At 41.2% G+C, this 24,665-nt stretch overlaps 2 protein-coding genes across 3 annotated transcripts in view; both read left to right on the top strand.

Annotated features, from left to right (window-relative positions):
- LOC135482661 (BTB/POZ domain-containing protein 1-like) overlaps positions 1-24,665 on the top strand; it is a 138,159-nt gene that overhangs the window by 41,037 nt on the left and 72,457 nt on the right. The window lies entirely within an intron of this gene.
- Positions 7,313-12,185, top strand: LOC135482662 (uncharacterized). 2 transcript variants are annotated; one of them, XM_064762913.1, is made up of 10 exons: positions 7,313-7,718; positions 8,133-8,358; positions 8,476-8,680; positions 8,831-9,113; positions 9,555-10,095; positions 10,243-10,432; positions 10,586-10,824; positions 11,006-11,177; positions 11,331-11,479; positions 11,766-12,185. In XM_064762913.1, exons 1-5 carry the CDS (start codon positions 7,468-7,470, stop codon positions 9,763-9,765), a joined length of 1,176 nt encoding a protein of 391 aa, XP_064618983.1. In that variant the 5' UTR covers positions 7,313-7,467; the 3' UTR covers positions 9,766-10,095; positions 10,243-10,432; positions 10,586-10,824; positions 11,006-11,177; positions 11,331-11,479; positions 11,766-12,185. The 2 variants fall into 2 exon arrangements, with proteins under 2 accessions (XP_064618983.1, XP_064618984.1); XM_064762914.1 differs by lacking the exon at positions 11,006-11,177.

Raw genomic sequence — 24,665 nt, 5'->3', positions numbered from 1 at the left:
TAAATCTTCTATATAATAATATTAGAAGGGGGACAAATAAAGTCACACTTAGAGGCGTTGGATCGCCTTGAAATTTTGCAGGAATGGTGGTGACACCTTACCCTGATGCAACGTCTTGGTTTTATTCAAAAATTTACTTCAGCGGAGCAGTAATGAGGGATTTTTAATCGGACACTGTCAATTCTCCTTACCACTCACAGAAGCCAAGCCATTGCTGTTAAGTTATGCTGGGGCTTAATCAATTACCTGCACTCCCTGTGGGGTGAATAACATTACCTTTTGAACAGCTGGCTATAGGGGGATGATTGGAACAGCTGGTATACCTGCTGACCTGCTGAACCCAGGTTGATGTTATTTTCAATCCACGATTGCAGGTCACCTGATTTTCGAGATTTCGCGGGAAATGAAATTGTAAACAAACGCATGTGTGCAGTTCAAATGTAAACAAAAATGTATTTTTGGTATTTTTGGTTGCTGAACTTGGGTTTTCCCGCAGTTAGGAGCTGGGGTCAAATTGGTGGTCTATTGTTTATGGGTGCTGTTTTAGTCGGAGGTAGCCCTTGATTATGAAGGGATTTTCAAATTAAGGTGACCATGGTCTTTTTATATGCTCACCACGGCTTTCAATACTTGATGTATCTGAAGAGGCGTGCGGAACCTGACATGGCCTTACCAAGGAGCTGCTCACGGTGCTGAACTTCTAGCTTCTACATTGCTACATGTAGGAGGAGCACGCATTTTAAAGTTATAGTAGTGATAGTACAGTTGGTTCAAGCCTTTTGGAAGCCGACGTGTGAAGGCCTATCTGGGTTCTCCTTCTTCTCCGTATAAAAAGGGGAATATTGCTGACTAAGGAACGAGGCATATTGACATTGCCTCATCATCTCTATCGGACCAATTGATATACTTTTATATGCATGCATACATCACGCCATTGCAGGGTCCGAGTCTGTGGAAAATTGGTTTGATTAATTTGTCTCTTTGATATTGCTCCTTTATTGCATTAGATTTTCATCGCAATTCAATCTATTCAAGATATAGCCAATTTGAACCTGTCTGCGCCAAGGATAGATTGGTTCCCGATCGACTCACTAGGGATACGCAGTAGAGCACAATGTCATGAAAAACGACCCTTTGTATTGTAAATTCCAATCACCTGCAGGAAAGGTCAATTTCTCTCAATAAAATTAATTTTGTTGACTCCTGTAATCTCTACCTTATTAAAAAAAAAAAAAAGTGGTGTTCGTCCCAAACTGGTCATTTCTATTTATTTTGAACTCTGTTAAATCAGGATACCTCTCAATTACAGACAGCATTTTGTATCCTTGTGCTGTACAACCCAGCCTGGACATACCACCGTTGTCCATGGAGAAGTATCATCCTCTCTGACACTTCTTTTCTGTAAAGCTACCGTTACAACATACTGAACTAGGGATATCTTCCGTTGCCTCCTGTAATATTTACATACCATGGCTGATTAGTTCAATCATATTTCATCCAGCTGGCAGCTCTGCATTTGAAATTTTAGTGGTATAACGTGTTCTCTTGACCTCCAAACAGTAGTATAAAGTCGATATTTACTACTTTACACCCTCCGTCCTATGTTATTAGGTCATCCAGCTGAGCGCCAGGCCCTTGGGCCTCTTGTTAAGCAAAGGAATCACAAGGGCTTTCTTGAGTTGGCACCACACCCGATTGCAATGTTCGTCAGTTTTGCAAGAAATGGTGCAAAGTCAGTTTCAAAGATCGTGCAAAGTTAGTTTCAGTTTTTAACATTGCCCAACTTTTGACATCGTTTTAGGTTTTAGCAGTGGACTCTATTTGAAATAGTCCTGTTTCCCTGATTACAAACAGTTATAAATCATTAATTAAAGCTATCACTCATCAGGTTATTTCACACAGTATAGCATGCTGATATTGCTGAACTGCAAATTGACAAACATGAGACAGAGAGTCTCTTGTGACCAGATATTTGAGACACCTTCATGGTCCCTTTAACACTGGTGGCTGTCTTGGCTGTCATAGATGAGAGACATCGACTTTCCACTTTCCCACACTGTTGGGCTGAAGTTAGCTTCATTATTACATATTGCCTGCTCTTAATTTGCTTAAGTTAGGTCTGAGTCAAGCTAAGCCTTGGTGATAGCGGTGACTCAATTACGGTAAAAATATACACCGGCTTGAAACGGCATGGTAACCCTGCTTGAGTGACAGATCAATCAGGGGTAGTACAGATAAGAGCCATTTACACGGTGCGGGTTCGATCCGGTTCGAGACCAGTTCAGTATAAAAAGCACCGTGTAAATACGATTAAATCAGCCTGAACCAACCTTAACTGACTTTAACAGAACCGGCCTGAGATTCGTCGCAAAGCCGAGTCTCGGGCCGGTTCAGGAGGGTTCAGGTCGGTTCAGGTGGGTTCAAGTTGTTGTGTAAATGCGAACTTGCTTTAAACTCACCTGAGGCCAGTTTGCACTCGGCACAAAACTGACGTCATTAGCGGGAATAGCTGTCGTATTCCTGTCAGGACTTTTAGCGCCGTGTTTTGATTCGATCCATTCTTCGTGATTCATCTGTTCATTTGCTTTAATTTCACTTGTTTTTTCGGCTTTTTCTTGGATATTTCGTATTTCGATCATTCATATCTCGATCATGGCCACTGCAGCGCAAGCTCAAGGTTTTAGAGGGAACTGCTGGGCGGATGAAGAAACGTACATTTTATTGGAGATCTGGGGGGAGGACCATATACAAAGGGCCCTAGACGGTACCAAGCATAATAATAAAGTGTATAAAGATTGTTTTTTTTATTTTGTTTGATGGTTGTTATGAAACTTTTCTTCCTCCAAACGACAGGAGATTCAGAAACGCCACGATCGGCCACAGCGCGAACGAACTGGCCTCGAACTGGATCGAAGTCAGTTCAACTAACCCGCACCGTGTGAATACGATTTCATCCAGGTGAACTGGCTTTGTGGGAACCGACCCGAGGTGGGTTTAGGCCGGTTCGGACGAACCCGCACCGTGTAAAAAGCCCTAATATCTCTGATGCCCATCAGCAGATCTATAGCATCACAAGATCCAGATGTTATTTTCATAAACATTTGCCAGAGACGCCTGTACTTACTATTTATTACCTAACAGACGGTTATCAGCATAATTCTTGTATTCAATGTACCCATGGAGCGGGCAAAGTTGAAATGTAATATAAATTAGTTAAATGGGCACGATGATTGAGCTACATTAAATTTCTAACGTTACTGAAGTTTTATTAAAGGTTAAACACGAAATTAACTGCATTTAGGGACTTATTGCTGCTATCTACATGCAACCCCCAATAGATTGATTGGAGTACGCTATTTTGCACAATGCGTTGAGACCAGTGACAGCAGGTCCTGTTCCAAATAAGGCCCTCACATATTAGGCATATCACCTACCCACTCCCGTACCCAATGCCACTGTCGGACCAAAGCCAGGCGCATGGAGAGATGCAGAACGCATTTCAAACTGACAACATCAGTCAGTAAAGAATAAAACAAACAGCAAGCGCTGGCCACTGTACATATTTTGTCCATCCTGGCATAACTGTTTATTGATACCCTGACTACATGTTCCGGTAGGCCACTCTGCAGAATTCGCCTTATCACTCAGGTCAGTGTTTCTCGAATAGAACTAAAATAGAACAGGCTAATCATTAATCTCCCTGCTAATACCCTGCACCATGGACCAGGTTGTATAGCACTACATACGTGCTGGAAGCTAATACTGATGTGGCAGGGAGAATATGCGTGAAGTTTGTGCATGCTTTTGAGAATGAGCGGAGCTCTCCAGTCGACGTGCTCTCTGAAAAGTTGTTATCTATTCTAAAACCACGAAGATATTCGACGTATGACACCCTCAGTGACACTCTTACTTATGATCCACAACTACGAAACCAAAAGTTGCAAGAATTCGACGCATTTTCGAGGCCCAATTTTGAAACAAAAATCGCCTCCTATTTAGCGGCCACAACGCGCATTATAGTATAGATTATGATATACACAAACTTTTGTACTTTCAATTTGATGGCTGCGGCTAGTACTTTCCAATTCCTTGTAAAGATTGAGGGATTGTTAGTTTCATACCTACTTCGGTATTGTTATGGTCTTGTTGCACAGCTTCCTGTGTTGTATCTGTTAATCCTGTATTTCCGGTCGTCATTCAGACACGAGGCTTTCATGTCCCATGGGATTACGTAATCACCATGATTGATGGGTGAGATAGAATTTAAGAATTAAATGAGACTTTGGTCTGTAAGTTGAAGTTTGATTGAGATTCTATCGAACCCTCAATCAGGAATGGAGTAATAACATGCCCACCCATCATTCCAGTTTATTTATGTACATTTTGATGGTCATTAATTCAACTGTGTTTCATGTGTTTCTTGTTTTTGTTCCGCCCTTACCCTTCTTTCTGTGGTATTCCTGTGTCCTCTCTCCAATGTTCAATTATGGTTAGTTAGCGTCCGCTATCTCATGTTATTACCCCATTAACGCTGTCCACCAAATCTGTGGGGGAAATTATTTTCTAATGGAATCTATATTTAGACCCAGGTCAGTATAGTGTTGAGCGCCACAATCGGGGATGAGACAAACCAGGCTGCTGAGCGAGAAATCTGGAGCGGCGGGCGGAATAAAAATTTAAATAAATTCGATTTTTTTCCTTATTTGGCACATTTCTGGGCGGGATGGGGATTTGCGGAAAATATGTGATTTTATTTTTTTTCCAGTTTCTGCGTTGCCCTTGGCGGCGGGTCCGCGAACCAACTAATAAAAAAGGTCTGGCCTCATGAGACGGTATCAGTTTTGTAAAGATTAATATTGACGTGCAGTTCTGTCAATTTCCCAAGCGGCCGTAAATGGGATCGCCTAATGCAACTTACACTACACCATGTACACAACCAATCCCTATGTGAGCAAAATATTGGTCATCTTCATAGGGCTCAAAAGTTAAGAAAACGAGGGGATCTATGGTGGTTTCTGTCTCAGTAGTTTGTATTTTGGGGGGAAAGGGTTGGGAAATTCCAATTTCTGCTTCTATCAATAAGAACAACCCCATAATGTGAAGTCATTCCATGTCAACATTTGGTTATGATGTGAACATCTACCGTGATAAAAGTCGGAAAACTAATCACAGACTATGAATTTAACGTCACTGTTGTGAAAATTTATTAAATTCAATCATCTACTAGTGGATTACACTTTGGGGTATTAGTTCGTGATTGTTTATTTAGGTAGTTCATGTGATTTTATATCGTTAAAATCGTCGAGTGAAACACGTGTCTTTGTTTCCATTGGAGTCATGCTGTCAATAGCTGTGACAGACAAAGCATTGCTGCCACACCACAACCCATTGCATTGTAGTACACATTTCGTTCGGCAAGGAGCTCCTGACGACTGAAGTCCCTGAGAGGCAAATGACGTTACGGCAACGTCGAGGCAATACCGATGACGTGACTTCTGCCGCGTTTAACGACATCGGTGTGACTTGGAGGCGTGTTCCTAACACAGCAGTCAGTGCCAGCCAATCACGACTGCTTTGATTTTAAAAGGACTGTTGGGATTTGTTGAAATGACGAGTTTTGAGTAAACACAAAATTCATTGAACAGAGGAGCTTCCGGCCATATCTTTCTGATTTTTCTGTATCACGGCCTGATACGGATTTCAACACTCTAAATGTGTATCAGTCCTGATTTTAATATTTTATCATCCAGTTTTTTTTTTGTATCGAATGAGCTTGGAACCCAACATTGGGACCATTTTTGGCTCACCTGTGTCCGTCTTCGTCGTCCGTCATAGCCTGTGACACATTTCTTAACCGCAAGTGCTATGAACTTGAAACTTTGTACACATAACCCCCTAGGTCAGAGATACTTAGACACTGAATTTTGAAATGAACTGAAATGATTGAAATCCCTAAAATGGGACACCCAACTGAACCATAAACTTCAGTCAATGACAGCCAACAACACCACACGGATTCAAACTACACATTTTTCAAAAATTACCCAACAACAACGGGGGACATTCAACGCTATGCTTGTTTCTTTACAAATAATCATAAGCATCGCATTGTCTCCTAGCTCTGTTCACCATCCAAAATGGCAATATTGCCAATTGGGCCGGACAATCACGAAAAATGCAGAAATTATACATTTCTTCCTGGATAATTGTTACAGTGACCATTCTCCCATGAATGAAAGTTGCTTACACTATAAAAACATTTTTTTTTAAATCGAGGGTCAACCATTAAGCTTTTTAGCTATATTGAATTTTGCACAAGTCAGCAAAAAATGCACCAACTGGCACTGGACTGGACGTAGTTTCTTGTTATCAGCCTTTGGGCAGTGCTCCAGGTTTCAGAGACTCCCAATAACATGTCTTTGCCCAAACAAATTTCTAAATCAACACTGGCATACACTGAGGACCAAGAGATCAACGAATTTTTAGGAACTATCGTGCTGGGTGGACTTTGTGCATGAATACATTTGAACTCCGATGTGAGACCCTAAAGGAAAACGCTTTTATGGAATGCAATGATTTTCACTTAAGGAATGTAAAAAGTACAATATCTCGCTTATTGGCTCACCGGTACGGTACGGTGAGTCTATACAACACCGCAGTGTGTCGTTGTCCGTCGTATCCTATTTCAAAAACAGTGGCACGTTTCTTAACTTATTGGGCTATGGACTCAAAACTTTGTATGCGTGACCCCCTAGGTCAGATGACCTATGACACTGAATTTCCATCTGATTCTTGACTTGGCCACCAGGGGCCAAAACTGAAAACATAAATAGTGTGATATCTCACTTATTAGTGATTTGTTTTTGATGACATTTTTATGGTAGGTACTCCCAGCCAGGATACATCGCATGTCATAAAGGTTTTTGATTTTACCTATTTTTCAAGGTCATGAGGTCAAATGGAGTAAATTGGCCGTTTGAGCGTAACTGTGGCACGTTTCGTAACGGCTTGGGTTGATCGGTTTGAAACTTTGTACACAAGACCCCCTAGGTCAGGTTACCTCTGACACTGAATTTTGGTCTAATCTGTTCCTCGACTTGGATACCAGGGGGCAAAAGTGAAAACCTAGAAAGTGTGATATCTCGCTCATTAGTGATTCGTATATTCCCCTGTGACAAATAACTTAAAGGTATAACTGAATGGCACCAACATGTGGGTTGAGAAGGTCTAAGTATGCATTAAGACAACAATAAATCCCAAAAAAATCGATTTTAAGCAATGTGGTTCGTTTTCTTTCAACTTTTATTCCCAGACCACGCCCATCCTATAAAAACGAAAATCTTCGGGAATCTTCGGCGATGACGACAACAAAGGAAGGTCGAGCGATCTCTCTCGGGAATATCATGGCGGTGCAGTGCATTTGCATGTGAATAGTTTCTTGCGATATCATACGAAATATCAATTGATATGGTGAATAGATGTGTTTTGTTCGGCTGTAGTGCCACGGCCGATGCATCGAGTGCTCTTTCGACGCATTCATTCCCGAAAAAACCAGCAATTCGACGTCAGTGGGTGAAGTTTGTACAAACAACGAGAGCGGACTTCGTGGATCCGAAACCGACCAACACTTCGGCCGTAGTGTGCTCAAAACACTTCACTGACGATTGTTTTGAAGTACCATTATCGTTTGCCCAGAACGAAAGTGGGTTTCAGAAGAAGTAAGCACATTTTGATTCTGTAGCCCTAATAAATTCCTAGACGCAGCTATCGAAATATTATTGTGTTGAATACTCGGGTTATGTGGGCATGTAGGCTACATCACTACATGGTAATGGTTATATACATAAGCCAGGCCTGACATTGACATGGTATTCATGTGGGCCTCTTCACTATAAATGTAGCAAGCTACAGCCAGCCAGTGGAGTCGGCTGTAGCCATGTAGGTTGTGCATATGCATAGGGCCTTGCATGCAGGCAGGCATGGTCTAGTAGTCTTGTGTGATGTGTCATATGACTTCGTTCAATGGTTATGACATTTCCACTTGGCACTCAACTATATGTTCTTGTTAGACAGTTTGCAAAGCAAACCATGCTCAACCGCATTGTATTGATAATACACCGTGACTTTTTAAGGTGCCGAAGATTGAAGAAAGATGCAGTGCCTACCATACCTTCTAAGAACCTTCCCATGAAGCGTGTATCATCAGAGATGGAGTTCAACTCGAACTCGATCTCTGATGATATAGGTTCATCAGACCCATTCTCGAACTTCGAGAATGGGTCTGATGAACCTAGGCCTAGCACAAGCAGTGGTGCTGTTGGTGGAAGATCAGCTTACAAGAAAAGAGAGAGGAAGAGGGTAAGGTTAATGTTCATGTCCTGAAAACATTGTATTTTGTTGTATGGCCTGCCATGTCCTTCCTCAATTTTAGATAGACATACTTCCTTACACTGCAGTAATGTTTTTTTCTTTCAGTTATTATTGCAGGTACTAGATGACAGCAAGCCCGCAGCAACTGATGAGCAGCAAGATTCGCCAAATGAGCCTAACCCAGATCTGGATGTATCAAGTTCTTTACCTGAAGCTGAAGTCGAGTCACCTTTAATGGTCACACCAATATCTCTGCCACGACTAGAGGCATTTACTCCAGTCATTCCGAGATCTGAGCCAAGATCAAGAGGTAATTGATTAGACGCCATGACCATACTTTCAAGTGATCATAATACCACCCCTCCACACTACAATTTCTAAACTTCATTTAAATGCCAAGAATATATTATGTATACTGGTAGTGGTACATTGGACAGACATCTTTTCGTATTCTTTTTAGGACGCCCTAAAAAGCAGACAACTGTAAGATCAAAAGCAACTGAGTGCAACATAGCTGGACTGCCTCCATTGACTCTGTTGCCTCCCAAAGATGCCCAAGTACCAGATGTACCAGATGAAAGTGTAAACATCCAGGGGAATTTGCCGTCTCCAGCCAAGTTGATTCCATATACCATGCCAGCGGATGTATCTTGGGGAGTGGAGAAATCTGAAAGTGGGGAGAGCTTCTTTGATGATCCCAATGATGTTGATTGGGAACCAGAAGAGGAGAAGATTCAAGATTTGTGAGTATTGTTCATTCTTAACCCTTTAGATCCTGGACATTTTTTTTGTGGTTCCTCGTATTTCCCTGGAGCATTTCAGCAATTTTCACCGAAAAAAGACCCACAAGAGCCCCCCCAGTACCAGCCAGCTACTAAACGTGATCATTATTTCATCAATAGACCCCTAACAGGCAGAAAACCTGCTCAAGTAAAAATGGCGATGGTGTCGCTTGAAATGTGGTACATACTGGCGGCCGGTTAGGGATATATCGACGAAGTACTCCGGACGGATAGCGGCCGGTTAGGATCTAAAGGGTTAATGACAGTTGTGATAAAAATTATAATAATGGTATAGGATAATAGTTTTCAGAATAGAACAGTGGTGTCAAACAAATTCTTTCACATATTACACGGCACACATGGCTGCATAAATAACACGAAGTGAATGTTTGTATATTTCAGGACAATAGATGATGATGGTGGAGATGAAGAAGCCAAGGGCAAAAAGTATGTTGTATATGAAAAGGAACTCCTCGATCTGTTCTCAATATGCCGCATTTGTTGTGTGCGTGGGGCAACTGCAAAGATATCGACAAGAAATGGGACTTCTATAACAATCGAACAAGACTGCCTATCCTGTGATGGTACGAATCATTGGACAAGTCAACCATAAGAAGGACCTATCGCAGATGGCAATATTTCCCTGTCGGCTGCCATCTTGTTTGCTGGTGCGCTCCCAACCAAGGCCCTTCGTGTACTTGACTTCTGGGGTGTCCAAATCTACACGAAGGACACATACTTCACTCACCAGAAGAAGTATCTCCACGGAGCAATCAGGAATGTATGGGGGAAGCAGAGTGAAGAAAACTTGGCAGCCCTAGAAACTGATGCCTCATTCGCCGGAGATGCTCGAATGGATTCGATGGGGCATTGTGCCAAGTACGGCTCGTATAGTCTTCACGACACAAGAAGGAATGTCTTGATTTTCACAGAACTTGTTCAGGTATTTTAACTATGATTTTATACATTGATATTATCGTACATGCAGTTTGGCAATAACTTACTCCATAATGGCATTATAAGAATTGCCAGTTAGTCCTAAAAAGAATGGTGATACCAAACTGAATCACATGACATTGTATTTCTTCAGAGTACAGAGGTCAAGTCCAGCTACCACATGGAGATCGAGGGTTTGAAGAGGTGCCTGAGTAAAGTTGAAGCGGCCAAGCCAGACTTGACACCATCTTTGACAACTGATGGACACCTTCAGATACAGAAGTGGTTGAGGGAGACGAAGCCAAATGTGACTCATTACCTCGATGTATGGCATGTCGCAAAAAGTAAGTTGGGTTACTGATATAGATGAACCATTGCATCTTCCTATACTGTAGTTGAATACAATTTGGAAAATCAACCACAGACCATGTAAGTTTGTATGGGTTTGGTTGAAGTTTTTTTTAGCCTTAATGCAATAAATTTTTCACACCTAACAGATCTTCAGAAGAAGCTGACAGCCTTAGCCGCCATGAAGAAGTTTGCCCAGGTTTCAAGGTGGATTCGAGGCATTCTGCATCACTTATACTGGTGTGCGGCTACAAGTGATGGAGATCCAGATATGCTGAAGGCAAATGGTCTTCAATTGGCAATCATTTGGCGGACATCCACAATCATCGCAACCGTATCTTTCCGAAATGTTTGCATGAAAGTATTGTGAGAGATTGGTTTAAGCCAGGTAATTCAAGCTAAAATACTTTAAGAATTGACATTATTTTTTTCCTTGCAACATAATTTCTCCAAGGTTACTTGAGGACATCATCGACCACTAGACATATGCTAGCTAGCAGTACATCGTACTCTTCATGTAAAATGTCCGCATCATGCACAATATTTATGTCTATTTCTGTTTCATTAAGGCACTGAAGTTTTTGAGAAGCTGGTAGACATCCTCTTGTCGAAGACGTTGATCAAGTCTGTGAGGAAGCTTAGTCCAGATGGGCAGACATCTACACTGGAGGGGTACCATGCCACAGTCATACATTTTGCACCAAAAATGTATCACTTTGGATACTTAGGCATGAAGAGCAGGCAAGTCTCACTCACAAAAGTCTTCATGTTTGTCGAGCTTTCAAATTGTTGTACCCATCAATGTAGTTTTTTAAAGCCTACATAAGCATAAGCATACAGAATTATGCCAAACTGACTGCTCACATTCACATGTTAATATGTTTCTACTTGTAGGCTACAGTTAGCTGGACTCCACTTCAATGAGAACAGTGGCAGGGACCAAGCCAAACTAAAGAATGGGGAAGAACAATTCAACATTTCATTCCCCAAATTCAAGAAGGGAGGCTTTTCAGTGAAACGTGTTCTGACCAAGTGCACATTCAGTAAGTCTGTATTATTTTGTTCTCAAAAAATAGGCCAGGTGAAGGAATCTATGATGTTCACCTGCGGATGAGTACCATTTCCAAAGTAAAACTACAGGGTGGTCCATGAAAAGTGTCCCTAGCCAGTCTTTCAAGTGAATGGGGAAACGCTTCAAAACATCCTGTAATTAGAATGTGCTGGCAGTTTTCAAATGAACACATGTAATTTGAAATATTGACCAGCCCCTTTTCCTAGGTCACCGCTGACTAATTGCTGTTCATCACCACAACAACTGTCTTTTTTCAGACTATGTGACTGAACTGCAGAAAGAGGTGTGCAGAATCATCCGAGCTGGAGAAATCTTTCAGAGTGAAGAACCCCCACCCCCACTTTCCAGTGCCTTCGAACATCCAGATAAGCAGGAAGCCATCAACAAATACCAGAGTGGAAAACGCTACGTGGAGCATGTGGAGAAGTAACTTGTGTTGGACTTCTAGATTCCAGTGTAAACTGTATGTGGTGGGAGCCAATTCGGTTTGACGACCATCAAGTTGAAGCTATCACAAATTGCATCCCCGGCCTTGGGCCCAGTCATCATTGATTTTGTACGGGTCCTGTTTAACAAACATAACATCACCAGTATTGGCATTTTATATGAGCAATGTATTTAAAATTTGAAACTTTAAAATTTTGTACAGATGAACAAATACATGCAACTGAACACAATATTTCTTGTTCGTCAATGTCATTGTACTTGTAGTCAGTGTCTAGTCAGAGTCCCCTTGATGAAAACCTCTGAATTCAGCATCCTCCTCGAGTCCGGGGGGCATGAACTGTGCCCTTATCCGACTCACCGCACATGATGGCAAAACCACACGGACATCCCGCCCCAGAAACCCCCAACACCACCTCGCTAACTGTCTGTAGCTTATGTGCCGCATCCTCTTCTCATACGGCCAATCATATGCTGCCCGACCATGCTGCTGTCTGTATTGAAGCCAGGCCACCTGCAGGACATGATGGTCCAGGCAAACTGACATGAATCCTGGGTGTTGGATGATACATGTCGTCCCCTCGGCCTCTATCTCTGCCATCTTGTCTTGGACCCTTTGGATCTCGTGGCAGCACGTGCATTCATCCTCTTTTTGCTGGATCTGACAGTTGTCGCAGTGACACCTGAAATGATAGCAATATAGGCCTGTATTTATCATATCAGTGACAGTGACATTGTAGTCATGAGTGTCATGGTAGTAGTACTTGGTCGACTTTATTCACGAAGTAAGTCCACGCAACGTTAATAAGAGTACACAAATCTTTTGTGAGTTGGGATTGAACAGAAGGACACCCGCAAACGGACAATAGCTCATGCACTGCGTAAAGTCATGAGGCCTTTGTGAATATGGTATACGGTACCGGTAGGCTATAGATAGTTGGCGATGGTACTGGTAGGTAGGTAGGCTCTAGTGTTCAGTGGGTGACAGTGCTTGAACAGTTGAAAATAATGGCCTCCGTCTCCAACATGCTGGGCACGGGTGTCTAGATAAAACAATAAAACTGTAATATTCCATACCAGTCAAGATTATCTCGCCTCGTTGGCCGCTGTTCTTCTTCTGCTACTACAGTACTACAGCTGCCTGCGCCTGTACATGCTCATGCTGATGCTGTACTTCCACTTGTTCAGGTACGGGTTCAAACATGTAGGGTTCTATCGGTCCAGGAACTGACTCTGGATCCCCAACATCGTCGAATAACTCATCACCATCACCACTATCGTAATCGGCAGCAAGAAATTGGCTGAGAGCAGACGATGAAGTACTGCAATCGCCACAAATTGATGAAGAATCGCTTTCGCTGTATGCATTCGCCATGTTTTGTTTGGTTCTGATATCTCCTGAGATGACGTCACTTCCTGTCTGGCCGACGAGTGATTTTCGTTTTCGCAGGTGGCGGGATTTACAATTTACAAAAGCTGATTATGCTGAACCTGCTAAATCAATCATGTTGGGATATCAGTGTATACCTTATTTAGTTAGTAAACTTGCCATTATATAAAAAGAATGGTTTTGAGAAATCAAAAGCCGTTATACCTTTAATAGCTAGATCACGTTAGTCCATAGGAGAATGCCTGTTTATGTACAACTACATTGTAGTAGTGGCCTTGCATAGCAGCTGCTCACTGAATTTGAGTTAACATTGCGGGTGTGTCGAAGGTGAGTGAATTATTCTATTTTGGGGTGAATAATGCACAGGTGAACAAAAAAAATCAGGATTTTTAGCACAGTCTGTCAGAATTTATGCGATATCCATCCCATATGACGATCCAAAAGTTCCGAGAAATCGCCATTGGTGGATTGCCATTAGCAATTCAGGCCAAAAACTTTCATCACAATCGTGAAAATTTTGCGTTCAAAACACCTATGAATTACCCAAAATCATCCAGACTCCACTCATAAGATATACCTCCACTGAAAATAATTGCTGAAACCTCGGTAAACATGTCATGAGTGCTGAAATTGACCATTTTAAAGGTCGTTTTCCTGGATCACCCCTGTACAGATACATGCGCAGTGTAAATGTACACACGAATGCATACAAACCTGCTAAACTATCGGGTATTGAATCTATTCTCAATCATATCAATGAATTTCCTTGTTCATTAGCACCTTATTAGTGTCTGTGGGTGTTATATAGCTTGGTAAGCGAAATTTAAATGTTTCTCATTATGTTTTACAGGGATGATGGACAGCTGCATTGCATTTTCAACGTTTTCGGTGACCACATCACAGTCATAGAGGACCGAGGGAGAGAGGAGCTGAGCAACACTACTTCAATACTCACTTTTTCACTGTAATACTCAACTCAAAATAGATTAAATAAATAAAACATTATATGCTGATGTAAGGTCAATACTTTACTGTTTGGCCTAGGCACGACCATGTTCACTGGACTAGTTTGTCACAACCTAAACCTCAAAGGAATGGATGTAAATGTCCAGATTGTTACTGGTGTAGAGGGGTTAATGAATGTGGTTGTAGAGGGGTTGATAAATGTGGTTGGTACAGGGACCTATTGGGTAGGCCGAAGAGTGTAATTCTTCGATTGTGAAATGGTAAGTATTTGCTCCAGTAGTGGGGACCGTGATCCGAGGGGATATTCTTACACTTGTGAAATGGCAAGAAGTTAGGGACAATGATTTGGGAATAATTCTTCCTTTTGTGATATGGTAAGAAGAGTTTTGCTCAAGGAATCACACAAGGTCCTGAGTTCAGCAGATGTAAGCGTGTTCTGGTGGTTTACCTGAAGCTGTGTAAACAGCAACACATGTAATTGGTACCTGTGATAGATTAGTAATCTATTCATGGCTGGAGTTCTTATTGAGACAGGTCAATATTTCCAAAAAGGTACCAGTGATGTTATTTTGAGATTGACGGAGACATAGACAAACTGAGACCTAAACACGAGGTATTTCTTGGTATAAGGCTCTGCTAAACATGTTCAAAATGGGGGTTGGACTTAACTCAAAAGTAAAACACAAGCTCTACAGTAGCAAAAAGGGGCGCCTGCAAGAATCGTGCCTCTTTGCTAGGAATCAATTTATGCAAAAGGTTGTTAGTATAGCACACTATATTATCAAGATAAGATTAAAATATGCTTTATAATTTTATTGAGGAGAATTTACAATAGTAGGAGGAGGATGAAATGTAAAGGCCTAAATATGATTTGGGCTGAATACCGCTAGAAGCTGTTGAAATCAGCAGGTATAAAACTGTACGTAATAGTAATAATGTCTTATCATAAGGAATTTGCGCTTGCGAACCATGAGAGATCACTTCAAAGCCAGGAGTAATAGTAATCAAGATGGTGGCTAATTAGGTACGTATCAATGCAAGAATGATAATTATGATGTAGAAAAATAGGTGAAATCGGCAAACTTACGTGTATTTTCTTCGAGTGGAATGGAATGATTTTAGGTTATCCAAAATATGAGAAATACGGGAAATTGGGGGGGGGGGGGGTTCAGATCTCAGTGACCGTTTAGCCTGTCAGTGACTCTGACCCTTTGTGTCTCGACTGAGATCCTCTTCTAAGTGTGACCCGTTCAAGCAACTTGTTCCCTTTATATACCCGTTTTAGTTCAGGAATTTACCTGTTTTTCCAGGAATTTAGATGTGTAATTTTAGTCAATTTACTCGTCAGATGTATACCTATTTCTGGTTTAAACTGGCTTTTTGGCTCACCGTAGGGGAGTCTATACAATACCGCAGTGTCCCTCGTCCGTCGTCGTCTGTCGTCGTCGTCCGTCGTCCGTCGTCCGTCGTCCGTCGTCGTCGTATCCTGTTTCAAAAACAGTGGCACGTTTCTTAACCGCTAAGCCTATGAACTTGTAACTTTGTACACAGGACTCCCTTGGTCAGATGACCTGTGACACTAAATTTCGGTCCGATCTGATTCTTAATTTGGCCACCAGGGGGCCGAATGTAGATATCTAAAAAGTGTGATATCTCGCTTATTAATGACTTGTTTGGAATGAAATTTTTGGGGTAGGTACTCATAGCAAGGATACATCATATATCATACGGGTTTTTAATTTGACGTACTTTTCAAGGTCACAGAGGTCAAATGGCGTAAATTGGCTGTTTCAGTGTAACTATGGCACGTTTCTTAACCACTGAAGCTATGAACTTGAAACTTAGTACATATAACCCCCAATATCACATAGCCTCTGGTGCTGAATTTCAGTTTGATCTAATCCTCGACTTTGCCGCCAGGGGGCCAAAAGTGGAAATCTAAAAAGTGTGATATCTCGCTTATAAGTGACTTGTTTTCGATAAAGTTTTTATGGTAGGTACTCTTAGGAAGAATACATCACATGTTTTACGAGTTTTCAATTTGACCTACTTTTCAAGGTCACAGAGGTCAGATGGCGTAAATTGGCCGTTAGAGTGTAAACTATGGCACGTTTCTTAACCAGTAAAGCTATGAACTTGAAACTTGGTGCATATAACCCCCTACATCAGATAACCTTTGATGCCGAATTTTGGCCTGATCTGATTCTTTATTCGGCCACCAGGGGGCCATAATGGAAAAAAGGAAGAAGTGCAATATCTTGCTCATTTGAGTGAATTGTTTTCGATAAAATTTTTATGGCAGGGACTTCTAGCAAGGATTCACCACATGTCCTACGATTTTTGGATTTGACCTCCTTTTCTAGGTCACAGAGGTCAAATGGCGTAAATTGGCCATTAGAGTGTAACTATGGCACGTTTCTTAACTGCTGAAGCTATGAACTTGAAAGTTGGTACATGTAACCCCCTACATCAGATAATCTCTGACACCGAATTTTGGCCTGATCTGATTCTTGATTTGGCCACCAGGGGGTCAAAACTGAAAAAGTAGGACGTGCAATATCTCGCATATTAATGACTTTTTTTCGATGATTTTTTTATTGCAGGGACTCTTGGCAATCACACGATATTGATCTTGTTGATGTCATAGACAATTATTGGTTGGATCATAAACTTATATATACTGCCCTGTCTTATTACTTGACATCAATACACATCTAAAAAAGTCTTCATGCCTGATTGTGTTCACCATATTCACCTCTAAATTAAGCATGATCCTGCCTACTAAAAGATGTATACGGTGAGCACAAGGGCCCCTGGCCGTTTCATTGAGGTGATCTCCCTGGGATTGCATTAAATGACTCATTGTATTTCACAATGATTGGTACATATTTTATGGTATTTCCTAACAGATAAATGTTTATCTTAAAGGCAATTTATGACACGTTATACAGTGATATTGGATACGGTACAAAACGGATCTCACATAAAAGATATTATAACTGTTTCTCAAAGCTTCATTTCGCCTAATAACATATATCAGTATTTCTAGACGCAAGGGCCCAACGCGCCGCGTAGCGGCAAAAAAGCGAAGCTGGCGAAACATTTATAACGGGTCACCGTCACTTATTATTGGACTTATAGCGCATTTACGGGGTTGCAACTATTTTGCTTTATAGTGTCACCAGGAAAGAAAAGCATGCGACCTTACGCCGATCTATTTGTATAAAGTGATAATTGGAAGGTATATAGTAGGAAATATCAATTAAATAATCATTCCATGTCGTCTTTTGAGGGCATTTTTGATTGTAAAAAATATATGTGTACGTCACCGTAGTCTCCGCAATGATAATTTTATCAGAGCAGTCTCGCGCAAGTAGAAGTTCTTTACCTACTAGTTCTTCACTTATTAGTCTCAACGTCTGGCGCAAAGCCAGACGTTTTCCATTACGATTTCACTACGATGTTTGACAATAAGGAGCAGTGCGCGAGATATGCTAATGAGCAGACTTCCCTCGCTTGAGTTTCTGAAGAATGTTCCATATCGCGCTAAGCTCATCACTGCTGATTATGACAGGCGTGCAGCGGTAGGTATCTGCTCCCCAACTTCCACCCTAATACGGTACAATAAGTTACCATTTGATGAGAATGGGACAATGCCCTCACTGTGTATGGAGTCATAGGGATAAGAAGACATTATTCATTAGTGTTGGTACAAGTGATTTTGCCCAAAAAGCATGCGCATTCAAAAAACAAAATATGCAAGGTATCACGTACATGTAACATGACCATGACGACGTGCAGAAAGTGCACTGGCCAGTGCATACCCTATGGCTATGTATAGTAAACATGGTAAACATGAACAACATCATTATTCATCGGCAGTTCATTTTACTCCGAGCTTTTCCTGAAACATATTGCCATGATGATTAGGCCTACCATGTACCATGACCAATAACGGCACTAGATCATGTAGATGTCAACAAGTTCACATGAACCGTATAATCCCGCATAATCCCGCATGGCGCATGTGGGGCATGCGTCTAAACCAAAGCCCCAAAATCACTTGTTTTGGTCTATTTCACTTGTGTTTCCCCCGTCTCCCAGTCCATAATACATTTACAGTTTACAATCCCCGATCATGGCCCAACAAAAGGTCATCGGTTGACTAAAGCCAAGGAACACAACTGTTCAATGGATTTATAGTTGAATGCGATCAAACTACATCTTTTCAATCGTGGATTGTAAATTTAACCCCATGGGCCTAGGGAAGGCCCTATAACAATACTTTCGACACAGTTATTATCTCCGCTGCCTCCACCATGTTACACACAGTGCTCACTGCTGATTCTAAAATGCGCCACCTAGTCAATTGCACTATCGTCATCACCTCATCATACTTCATTGACATTACAGGCACACATTGACATAGACCACTGTTGCAATCAACGACACAGTCGCTATCCAAGTAGCATTATAGAGGTAATTATCATTATCATACCTCATTAGCATGTGAACCAATCGCGTCGCGTCCTTTGCGATCACGGCAAAGCCTCATAGAATAATGTCTTTCAACGTTGAATAATTTTTCATATTCCATGCCTACAACTTCAATTTCTTCATAATCCATGGCTAGAAGTTCAATACTAATATAATATCCAAGATAAAGTTACAAGAAGTAGTCAATAGGGGTCTCTCACCTCTCACTGTATGTCCACACTATTCACGCTTGTACGAGGAATACATTCAATGCTGAATCTAACAACACCCAGTGCCCTTACTCTGTGTATTAGTCACTGGAAGATGGCCCATTTCACTCCTTGCTTCTACTTCACCTGTAGTCTCATTGCAAACGCCTCAGTTCTATGATATCACATTCACTTTCAGCTGTCATGCAACACAACAACTGTGCTATCTGCCATCGCACATCAACGAAGAAGTGCAGCCGCCCACATTCCACCTCACGTCTGTCCAACCAGCTGCAATCCTCGAGGACGCCCCACTGTACCACGATTTCACTACGATGTTTGACAAGAAGGAGCAGTGCGCGAGATAGGCTAATGAGCAGACTTCCCTCGCTTGAGTTTCGGAAGAATGTTCCATATCGCGCGAAGCTGACCACTGCTGACCATGACAGGCGTGCATTGGGCTGGTACAGGTTGGAACTGAACATTGAATATGCTGGTGGTGACGCTTTCTGATGAGAAGTTGGTCGTGACTGATGCAGTATCCTTGGACTTGTCCACAGCATCGTTCAATCATTGCTCTCTGAGCTGCCTTGATTCTGTACCCAAATACTAAGACCAAATGCCTGTTGACTGTGCTTTAAGAGAGACTGGCGCCATGCCTAGAGATATGACTGACCCCTATTGGCAAATTTGTATGACTTTATCTTGCCTACCTAGCTGCTGCCTATAGTCTCCCTTTAACTGCGGAACACTTCAAAGTCGATAAAATGCCATGTTCCACCTTTTAATGTGTTCAGACTGCCATTTTCAAAATAATCAAGTCAGGACACTGCCTTCTAGTCTCATAATAAATTTTGCTTTCCTCAATATATAATAACATTTCTTCTTCTTCAATGCTTTCATCATTCCAAACTTCTCCTCCTCTGACTTTTACAGGGGTACAGTCATGGCAATCAAAACCCAAATACTGAGACCAAATGCCTGTTGACTGTGCTTTAAGAGAGACTGGCGCCATGCCTAGTCTCTCTTAAAGCACAGTCAACAGACACCAACCCCCTCAGACTCAGAAACCACAAACGCCCAACCCTTCCTGCTACCCTAATACTTCTGGATATTGCTCAATTCAAAACTTGCATAGATATTCCTCAACCAATTAGTCATGGTTTCAGGAAATGCATTCCTTAGCATGATGAAATATGCTGTGACGGAGATTTTGTTCTTTTAATAGAAATTTGTTAATCATACTTATGTAATAATGCACCTGCTAAGGTGAATAATGTTTTGGCTATGATGAAATGAAGCCCGAAAAGCGAATAAATGGCCTAATGGTAGCATGCAACATGATACTGCTTCATGACACGCAAACAAGCGAGGGGTCTGAGAAGGATTCTAAGTAAATATTAACAACAACTTTTATATCATATCATATCATATCATCAATTAAGGTCGAAGCCCTTTTAACTGTAAGTCCTTGTTGAGAGCCCTCACTCGTTCGCAACATGAAACAATAATTAAACACAATAAAGCCACTCACAGCAGTTCATGATTTCACGCGAAGCAACCGAGAATGTTCAATAAACAGTGATATAGTGCGCAGCAGATCTACTATAAAGGCTTAAAGGCCATGGAGCAAGCTTTGAAACAAGCTTAATCTTCATGAAATATGTTCAGGTAATCCTAAAAATTGATTCCAGAACGTAAATGTTTTGTTTGATGCAATTGCTATTTAAAAAAATTAAATTTTGATTTTAAACTCTTTGAATTTTGTGCCAACTACAACTTAATATTAGTTCCGCATGTGGCCGCTGGGTATTGATTGATGACGTAGATCGGGCTATTCAGGTCAAAGAAAGATGGCTACGGCATGCAGTTCAGAAATAGGAATGATGAATTTGAGGATGTTTTGGTGGAGACAGACGAATATTTAAACATTGGGCCATATATATTTGAGCCTTTGATATCTGTAGATCAGAATCTGAAAAAGGAAAGAACATTTTGTATTGATTTATATTTAATAATAATATTTGGTTCTCATACAATGGGTGAGTTCACAACCTAGCTTAGTGGTTAGTCGTTGGACCAACTTGACACTGCTATAATACGATTTTCTTTTCATAGGCGGTCTTTGAAATGTTCTCCAAATATTTCAATTTGGGAATGATGTTCATTATATTAAGCGGTGATGTGAGGCCTACAGATATGTGTAGATTTCTCAACAAATCAGTTGCACTAACACCAACACAAACACACATGTAACACAAGTCAGTTCATATTTATAATTAGTGTAACATATCTGCTACAAATCTGTTACACTAACACCTAACACCAGGTTTAATCAGCAATGTGAACTCGCCCAATTTCCTGTTTGTTCTTTGTGACAAGAGAGGTAAGATAGTGAGAAATATTGCCCCTATGAAAGTAAATGTTGGAATTGCTTCAAAATGTGAAATTATGATGCCATAAGCCCTGAAAATGCACCAGAAGTCCAATTGCGGTGTTATCCAGCATGGGTGTTTAAAAGACCCTCCCCCTGTTTTATGGACCTCCAAATGTGAAATTATGATAATAAAAGCCCTGAAAATGCACCAGAGGTCCAATAAATCACAGATGAGAGTTTTCCCAGAGTGTTCCAGCTGAGTATGCCCAATTCAGGATTGGCTGAATGAGGAATCCTAAAATGTTTGTTTGCAACTCGGAAAGCACTCTCATCTATGACATGGAAAAAGTAAACAATTCTCACTTTCCTTGCCACTGGTTCACCCTTCTTTGTCTTTGAATACGACACAGACCATTGCTTTGTCCTATCTTTTTAGCAACGCTGGCTTTGCAGCGTAGCTTATGGTTTGTACAGGAGCTGGCCAAAAGTAGTTCCAGCAAAATAGTTGCATTTTCATCAGAATTTGTGATGTAAGACACGGCATCATGCCTCGTATCACAATCAAGACTGCATTGTAGCCTTATGGGAGGGAATAGGGCAGTGTCACAAGAACTAATCTAAACTCAAGGAGCAAGATTAGCACTGACCTACTTTTATGACCTTCTGCCCTACTTTAAGATTGAGTAGGTTTACCCTGATCAACTTTTATGACTTGCTAAACAACTTAAACACCGTTTGAGGAAGGCAGTCATGTTGATGGTATCAAACTAAAAGTATTGAAAGAGCAGTTTTGCGCTGGCCTACTTAAACACAGTTGGAGCAAAGGCACTGAAGGTATTGAAGAGCAGATGTGACAAATGCCCTTCATAAATTTGGCCCCATTTGTCTAGGCTTATTGATTCCATTTAGTCTATCCACATCTCCCTATCTACCATAAACCTACATTCTGGTACATGCATATACTACTTGTTACATTCTCTTGTCATTCATCTCATTCCTTGTTATTAAATTCTGCAAGCGTGGCTATTGAGGCTGCCAGGCCTCTAGTTTACCTAGGCTCACTGTGCAACCGCATCTCGAAAACGTGGTCGCATTTTGCAATTTCAGTCGCAATTATTTTCCCGCAATCTTCCGCAGTCGGGAAAAATTATAATCTTGATGAAATATGAGTGTATTTGAGCAAATAAAATCTCGCAAGTGGTGTTGTAATCGGCGGTATATAGCATCTTAGAAACCGAACCGAGCCACGCCAGCCGCCGGGAATGAATGCTACACTGGTCTTGACGAAACCAAATTCACTCGTGACGAGATCACTTGCCAAAACACACAATAGGCCATCAGACTTGCCAAACATCATGCAAGCCTTCCATGAAAGTAATCCGTAACAAACCAGAGAATTCAAAGAGACTCCGCTGGTCTGGAGTCCGTCAGCTTACCACATTCATTGTATCAGTCCATGGGCCAGACCAAATGTCGGTACCATCTCTGGTGGCAAAGTCTCATAGTGATTTTTTTATTCCTTGGTATCTCTAGTTTATGAATTCAAATGATAGCCCTGCCCAATGAGTAGCTTTTTGGTAGTTTTCAGCCGGTTTTCATGATAGGGTATGGTCAATTTCGGGGGCCCTGAATAATGGGGTAGGGGAAACAAAAGAAGCTGCCATTTGGTATCGGATGGACCAAATCATTATTATTATACCTCAAAATGTTCAGCTAGGATGCCTCTAACAGATTCTAAGATGTGTTTTGATGTAATGCATGTAATTAGGTCAACAGAGGTCAAAAGGTCACGAATTTTGAGGGTTGCTCAAAATCTGTGACAGTCAAACACCTGACGAAAAAGTAATGCTGAGGGTCAATTATTCAAACATTTTACACTTGAAATCTGTTTTTTTAGTGTTTTCTAATGCTCTAAATATAATTTCAGAGGGGCTATAGGAAATTATTTTGATAGATTTGGAATCCACAACAACTGTACGGAGTGCTTACAATCTGAAATTTTGAAATTTCAGAATATGGGGTAAGGGAAACATAACCGACTGTTAAATTGCAATGGGTGGACCCAATTAATAGTTTAAGACCTCAAAATGTTAAGCATAGCTGCCTCTGATAAAACCGTAAGGTGTGTTCTAATATAAAGCATGTAACAAGGTCAACTGAGGTGAAAAAGGTCAACAAAATTGGGATCCTGATTAAGTTAACCCTTTTACTGCCGGCCAATTTTAATTTCCATGAACCCCAACTGCCGGTAGATTCTATTGTTTTTACAGTAATTAAGGCAGCATATTTCACCAGCCTAGTGAGAGAAAACCATTGGAGATACAGCCAAACAATGTATATGAAAGTTGTTAAGTATGACCCCCTCTTTCAATTGGGGTAAAAAAATTGGGAGTTCTGACCTAATTTGCATACCGCCATCTTGAATTTATAATGAGGACGGACAAAAAATCTCAAAGAAACACTATAATTGACTCAAACTCAATTCTTTTTTCAAATAAAACTGTTTGAACAATAGTAATAATGTCTTTTCTTTGTTTTTCCTGAATGGGAACCCTGAATTTGTTTGTGTCCTGCCTAAAATGCGAAATAATGCCATGGTAGAGGAGGTATCCATGTGCGGAAATTTTCAAAATATCAAGTTTTCGCATCTCACCCCTAGGCCCATCACCACCAGCCCTAACATCAGCTACAGCAGGAGCAGCAGGATTAGGAACAACATCCTGCTCATCATCAGAATCCATTTCACTATCAGCAGGATTGTCCTCAATGGGAGAATCAGGCCTAGGCATAGGTTGGACATTTGGCACTTCTGGGACACCCTGTGTAGTGCCTACATCGTCATGTACATCGCTATACACACTGTCACTATCGCTTTCAGCATCGTCATTATTTACATCGTATTCTGGATCCGAATCACTATCTACGAACTCCTCACCTGAATCAGAATCATTCACTACATCTAGTTCGTCCAGAACCTCCGTCAGTGACAATCTTTTTGCCATTTCACCAACTTCAAACTCAATTTTCTCCCAAAAGTTGTACAGGTCGATATACCATGGGCGCCGCCATTTGCAAGCTCTATCATCGTACTACAACGCCATCTACGAACTTCTTGAAAAACTACGCTAGTCTTCGTGTTATCTATTGATTTTTAGTGATACACAGAATGTCGCAAAAATGCGACTTCGGCAGTAAACGGAAAATAATGGTTGTCGCAGAAGTGCGACTTCGGCAGTAAAAGGGTTAATACTGATTAACAAAAGGATAAAGAAAAGCCAATGGTTCCCTCGATCAA

This window comes from Lineus longissimus, chromosome 2, assembly GCF_910592395.1.
Source record: "Lineus longissimus chromosome 2, tnLinLong1.2, whole genome shotgun sequence".
In the NCBI taxonomy this organism is placed as follows: domain Eukaryota; kingdom Metazoa; phylum Nemertea; class Pilidiophora; order Heteronemertea; family Lineidae; genus Lineus; species Lineus longissimus.
This window is presented reverse-complemented; position numbering and strand designations above follow the sequence as displayed.

Excerpts from the sequence above, each read along its gene's own strand:
- LOC135482662 (XM_064762914.1), top strand. The coding sequence starts at position 7,468 with ATGGTGAATAGATGTGTTTTGTTCGGCTGTAGTGCCACGGCCGATGCA. Across the intron at positions 7,719-8,132 it reads GAAAGTGGGTTTCAGAAGAA|GTGCCGAAGATTGAAGAAAG; the intron begins GTAAGCACATTT and ends TGACTTTTTAAG. Across the intron at positions 8,359-8,475 it reads AGAAAAGAGAGAGGAAGAGG|TTATTATTGCAGGTACTAGA; the intron begins GTAAGGTTAATG and ends TTTTTCTTTCAG.